We start from the raw sequence: 6,826 nt of genomic DNA on the forward strand, positions 1-6,826 counted from the left end.
AGTAGCAGTAGTTTTGTCTAAAATATACAGTACTAGTAAGTTTCATCTAAAATATACAGTACTAGTAAGTTTCATCTAAAATATACAGTACTAGTAAGTTTCATCTAAAATATACAATAGTAGTAGTTTTGTCTAAAATATACAGTACTAGTAAGTTTCATCTAAAACCTGCTGAATGATAAAAATAGTACTCTATCTTTTAAGAATATTTTTTTCTTTCTGATCCAAAATATATTAAGCATTATAATAAACCCATGAAAAAACTTGCAATAATTTTGTTTCTATTGATATAATGAAAATGTTGAATGTTTTGCACAGGTAAACTTTATAAAGGTGAGAAATACATAGATGAAAGACATCGACACCGTTATGAGGTAAATCCAGCTTTTGTTCCTGATTTTGAAACATCAGGCATGAAATTTATAGGCCAAGATGTAAATGGAGAGAGAATGGAAATCATGGAACTACAAGGTAGAAAAAAAACTTTTGTTGACAGTCTCCATAAAAAAATTAAGAGGCAATATTTTAATAAAAAGTAGGGGCAGTGTTTTGAATGAAAATAGTCATTCATTTTAGAAAAGTAGAACTCTTGATAAAAAAAAAATAACTTCCCTGCTCTCCAAATTTTTGCATAACCTTAATAAATCTGTTAATATGCTTGTCTTCTGGTTTTAGCATAACTTTTTGTAAATCTGTTAATCTACCTCTACCAGTTTTAGCATATCTCTTATAAATATGTTAATCTGCCTCTACTAGTTTTGTTTTAAATCTGTTAATCTGTGTGTACCAGTTTTAGCATAAATTTTATAAATCTGTTAATCTATCTCTACCAGTTTTAGCATAAATTTTATAAATGTGTTAATCTACCTCTTCAAGTTTTGTCATAACTTTTATAAATCTGTTAATCCACCTCTTCAAGTTTTGTCATAACTTTTATAAATCTGTTAATCTACCTCTACAAGTTTTGTCATAACTTTTATAAATCTGTTATTTCTCTACCAGTTTTAGCATAAAGTTTATAAATCTGTAAATTTCCTCTACCAATTTTAGCATAAAGTTTATAAATCTGTAAATTTCCTCTACTAATTTTAGCATAACTTTTATAAATCTGTTAATCTACCTCTACAAGTTTTGTCATAACTTTTATAAATCTGTTAATCCACCTCTTTAAGTTTTGTCATAACTTTTATAAATCTGTTAATCTACCTCTACAAGTTTTGTCATAACTTTTATAAATCTGTTATTTCTCTACCAGTTTAAACTGTAGATTCCTCAGTTCTTTTCATCTAGCTATACTAACTTTAATCTAAATAATTGGTGTGGAATTATTGGTTTGGTTTAATAAACATCTTTGATATAAAGTAGGATATTAAAGATTGTGAAAAAAATATTATTATTCAGAAATTATGAGGGAATATAGTTGTAAAAATTATAAATATTGAAATTTTTTCTTTCAATAATTAATTATTAATTGCAGTGTTTAAAAAGACAGTTTTCTTTCTAAAGTACATTAAGTCTTTCAAGAGTGGAAGTTTTATTTTTTTATTATGTGTTTTTAACATTTTGAGTAAAGGAAGGTTTTTAAAGCTTTCATTTATGTGATTTCTTCTGTGTTGGAGGGGCTTATATCTCTCAGAACTTTCTGTATAACAGCAGTGTGGGGATTTCTTATGGCTGCTTTTAAAAAGAAACATTCAACTGTTTTTTGTTTTATTTTATTTATTTATTTTTTCCTGTGGATAAGGTACAATGAGCTAACGAATGAACATGAAGGTTTAATTCAGAGTTCCACTTGGTGTGAATGAGATACATTGTGCTAACGAATGAATATTGTTTCCCTTATAGCACTTTTGATCCAAATGAGAGGTATGAGCTAATGAGTGAATATTGTTTCCCTTATAGCACTTTTGATCCAAATGAGAGGTATGAGCTAATGAGTGAATATTGTTTCCCTTACAGCACTTTTGATCCAAATGAGAGGTATGAGCTAATGAGTGAATATTGTTTCCTTTATAGCACTTTTGATCCAAATGAGAGGTATGAGCTAACGAGTGAATATGGTTTTCTTCAGCATCCATATGACTTGAATGAGCATGAACACATTTTTCTGTAACTGTTATTTTTTATTTAATGACCAATTTTATTTTTATCTAGGTCATCCATATTTTGTAGGAGTTCAATTCCACCCAGAGTACATTTCCAATCCTCTACGACCTTCTCCTCCTTACCTAGGTCTTATCTTAGCTTCATGTGGTAAGCTAAGCTACTATTTATCTAAAGGTTGCAGACTTTCACCAAGACAAATAAGTGATGATGACAGCTCAGATGAAGAAGTCATTGCTAAACCAAAGAAGACTTCTCAAGTACTTATACCACAAGATGGTTGACTGCTTAGAAAAAATGTCATTTTACAAATTGAACCTCTTACAGAATAAAATTTATTCGGGAATTAGTTAAACTTTTATTCTGTACATTGTATATTTATTTATTTTATTTTCACAAAAAGTTTACAAAAACCATTGTAAAATATGTGCCAAATAATGCAGATATAATTTATTTATGGGAGGTTATCCCATACTTAAAGCTTTAGACAGAAAGAATGTAGCAAAGTTTTGTGATATAAAAGTTTATTAAACCAGGATATGTAAGAAAGTATTGTATCATTTTAGTTCTCATGATATTTCATGTGGATTTGGTTTATAATATTAGATATAGTAGTCTCTACAACCTGGCAGAAGTTAGAGAGTTACAGGTAGTAGTATCTGAAACTCGGCAGAAGTTAGCGGATTACAAATACTAGTCTCTACAGCTTGACAGAAGTTAAAGGATTACAGGTACTAGTCTCTACAGCTTGGCAGAAGTTATAGAGTTACAGGTAGTAGTCTCTACAACTTGGCAGAAGCTAAAGGGTTACAGATAATAGTATCTACAACTTGGCAGAAGATAGATAGTTGTAAGTTGTAGTCTTTACAACTTGGCAGAAGATAAAGGATTACAGGTTGTAGTTTTTACACCTTGGCAGAAGTTAAAGATTACAGGTGTAAGTCTACAGCTTGACAGAAGATAGAGAGTTACAGGTTGTAGTTTCTACACCTTGGCAGAAGTTAAAGATTACAGGTATAAGTCTACAGCTTGACAGAAGTTAAAGGATTACAGGTACTAGTCTCTACAGCTTGACAGAAGTTAAATGATTACATGTACTAGTCTCTACAGCTTGACAGAAGTTAAAGGGTTACAGATAATAGTATCTACAACTTGGCAGAAGATAGATAGTTGTAAGTTGTAGTCTTTACAACTTGGCAGAAGTTAAAGGATTACAGGTAGTAGTATCTACAACTTGGCACAAGATAGAGAGTTACAGGTTGTAGTTTCTACACCTTGGCAGAAGATAGAGAGTTACAGGTTGTAGTTTCTACACCTTGGCAGAAGTTAAGGATTACAGGTATAAGTCTCTACAACTTGGTAGAAGTTTAAGGATTACAGGTACTAGTCTCTACAGCTTGGCAGAAGTTAAAGGATTACAGGTACTAGTCTCTATAGCTTGGCAGAAGTTAGAGAGTTACATGTTGTAGTTTCTACACCTTGGCAGAAGTTAAAGATTACAGGTATAAGTCTCTTCAACTTGGTAGAAGTTTAAGGATTACAGGTACTAGTCTCTACAGCTTGGCAGAAGTTAAAGGATTACAGGTACTAGTCTCTATAGCTTGGCAGAAGTTAGAGAGTTACAAGTAGTAGTCTCTACAACTTGGCAGAAGCTGAATGGTTACAGATAATAGTATCTACAACTTGGCAGAAGATAGATAGTTGTAAGTTGTAGTCTTTACAACTTGGCAGAAGTTAGAGGGTTACGGGTAGTAGTCTAAAATTTGGCAGAAGTTAAAGGGTTACAAGTAGTAATCTTGACAGGAGCTACAGGGTTAGAAGTACTAGTCTCTACAACTTGGCAGAAGTTAGAGGGTTATGGGTAGTAGTCTCTAAAATTTGGAAGAAGTTAAAGGGTTACAGGTAGTAATCTTGACAGGAGTTACAGGGTTAGAAGTACTAGTCTCTACAACTTGGCAGAAGTTAGAGGGTTATGGGTAGTAGTCTCTACAATTTGGTAGAAGTTAAAGGGTTACAAGTAGTAATTTTGACAGGAGTTACAGGGTTATAAGTACTAGTCTCTAAAACTTTGCAGAAGTTAGAGTATTACTGGTCAAGCTGCAGCTGCTAATCAACACCAATACTGCCCACATAAAAAAATATTAGTTGCCTACATTTTCTTTACAAAAGTATTTTATATTCTATGGGTATTAACGTGTTCATTATCTCAAATGGCTAGTTTTTTGTTTAATGAAAGAACATTTAGAATATAACATGTGTGAAGACAAAAACAAAATAAACTATTGATAGTTAACAAGTATGTAAGTAAGTTAACAAAGGTGTGTCTAAAGAAATAAAACTTATTTTGAAACTTATTGTCTGTAGTCTCAAGTTCTGAGTTTAAATCTATAAATGTTGACAGTTTTAGTTTGTTTACTCATAATACAGTATGAAATTTTGGAATGTTTTGGTTTTTTATGTACAAGTTTTTTTTTATAAGGATATTAATGATTAATAGAAGTAAATGTAAATTTTGTAAACAAGTATAGCTAAGTAGTTTCTTAAGCTGGCACCAAAATATTGACATATCATGTTTTTGGTCATATTTTAGTTTTATAATTTTGCTTATTTCTTCTGAATTCACTAACTTTCCGATTGAATTTTATGTTCTGTTTCCACCCACTTTTTGTTTTACTGAAGACGTTTTAAAATAATATTTTGTGAGATCAAATAAAGGATATTACAATGTAAATAATGTCTCCTGGTGAATAGAAAATACTTAGTTTATTGCAAATTTTTATAAATGAAATGACATGATGAGATGAGTGTGTTTCCTCAATCCAGTAAACATTTCAACAAATATTTTGTTGGGTGTGCAAAATATAATAACCTGAGTAACTATGTTGAATGTTTGGTGTGAAATAGCTTTATAAACTGAGAAAGTTGATTGTTGGGTGTAAAAGAGTTTTATAATCTGTAACTATGCTGATTTTTGGGTATGAAAGAGTTAAAATTGTGTAATTATGTTGATTGTTTGGTGTGAAATAGCTTTATAAACTGAGCAAAGTGATTGTTGGGTGTGAAAGAGTTTTAAATAATCTGTAACTATGCTGATTGTTGGGCATGAAAAAGTTTTAAAATTGTGTAATTATGTTGATTGTTTGGTGTGAAAGATATTTTATATACTGTGTGACTATGTTGATTGTTGGGTGTGAAAGAGTTTTAAATAATCTGTAACTATGCTGATTGTTGGGCATGAAAAAGTTTTAAAATTGTGTAATTATGTTGATTGTTTGGTGTGAAAGATATTTTATATACTGTGTGACTATGTTGATTGTTTGATGTGAAAGAGTTTTATAAACTGAGTAAGTTGATTGTTGGGTGTAAAAGAGTTTTATAAACTGAGTAAAGTGATTGTTGGGCATGAAAGAGTTTTAAAATTGTGTAATTATGTTGATTGTTTGGTGTGAAAGAGTTTTATAAACTGTGTAAGTGTTGATCATTTGGTGTGAAAGATATTTTATATACTGTGTGACTATGTTGATTGTTTGATGTGAAAGAGTTTTATAAACTGAGTAAGTTGATTGTGGAATAGTTTTTATACATTGTGTAACTGTGCTGATTGTTTGATGTGAAAGAGTTTTATAAACTATGTAAGTGTTGATCATTTGGTGTGAAAGATATTTTATATACTGTGTGACTATGTTGATTGTTTGATGTGAAAGAATCAACTTACTCAGTTTATAAAATTTGGGTATGAAAGTTTTAAAATTGTGTAACTGTGTTGATCATTTGGTGTGATATATATTTTATATACTGTGTGACTATGTTGATTGTTGGATGTAAAAGAGTTTCATAAGGTGAGTAACTATGTTGAGTTTGGAAGTTTTATGGAATGTGTAACATGGCTTGGTGATTCATAGCAATGGTACAGCACTGCTTCCTGCTCTCATAAGTTAATAATTGACCACACAAATAGTGCATGTTTCATGCTACGTTCATCTATTTATAATAGCTTTACTTTGCACCCACGCTAGATATTGGTCCTTGAGTTGCTCTGGGAACGTTCATCTATTTATAATAGCTTTACTTTGCACCCACGCTAGATATTGGTCCTTGAGTTACTCTTCCAAGAGCTCCCCAGGTGTTATTTGTAGTATTCATGTACAAGAGCCATCTCACACTGCATGACTTGATGTTGCTATGGTGCAAATGGCTTCCACTCCCACATGGTGTCTAGGATCAGAGCATTCCACGAAGGCACGGGTCTCACCATGCAGCAAGTTTTTGTGTTGTATGCCTGGGTGATGCACTATGACTAAGTCATGTTCTTGCAACATTGTAATCCAACATGTCATCATAGGTTCCAGATTACGGAAGCTCATTAACCATTTCTGGGTCTACCCAGACAGTTGAACCTCCTACCGAAGGAGTAGTTGTAAGAGTTTTATGAAGACCTCACACAATTTGTGTTTTGATGTAGTGAGGGTGTCTTGTGAATTTTTATTTGTTTATGGTTTTGTTTATCTATGTATGAATTTTTAGTTACAGTTAAAGCGCTAACTTACATGCTAGATAATCACATTTATTATGAGTATTTTGCATGTATTATGAGACTGATATCAGTTTCCCCTAGCGGTGAGGTGACGAACATATATCATTAATGTTGCACAAGGTTAGTAAATTATGAACAGATATTTTGCACAGGATTATGTGATTTACGATCACACAATTTGTAATCTCT

At 31.6% G+C, this 6,826-nt stretch overlaps 1 protein-coding gene across 1 annotated transcript; it reads left to right on the forward strand.

Moving 5' to 3' along the window:
• Nucleotides 1–16: 16 nt before the first annotated feature.
• Nucleotides 17–4,457, forward strand: LOC111083884 (CTP synthase 1-A-like). The gene is made up of 2 exons (XM_022380602.1): nt 17–471; nt 2,155–4,457. The coding sequence occupies exons 1-2, from the start codon at nt 306–308 to the stop codon at nt 2,385–2,387; spliced, it is 399 nt and encodes a 132-aa protein (XP_022236310.1). The 5' UTR covers nt 17–305; the 3' UTR covers nt 2,388–4,457.
• The last annotated feature ends 2,369 nt before the right edge of the window (nt 4,458–6,826 follow it).

Source organism: Limulus polyphemus, unplaced genomic scaffold (genome assembly GCF_000517525.1).
Source record: "Limulus polyphemus unplaced genomic scaffold, Limulus_polyphemus-2.1.2 Scaffold11853, whole genome shotgun sequence".
Classification (NCBI taxonomy): Eukaryota; Metazoa; Arthropoda; class Merostomata; order Xiphosura; family Limulidae; genus Limulus; species Limulus polyphemus.

Coding starts and splice junctions, on each gene's coding strand:
- LOC111083884 (XM_022380602.1), top strand. CDS start 306: ATGTTTTGCACAGGTAAACTTTATAAAGGTGAGAAATACATAGATGAA. Junction 472..2,154: donor GGAAATCATGGAACTACAAG/GTAGAAAAAAAA, acceptor ATTTTTATCTAG/GTCATCCATATTTTGTAGGA.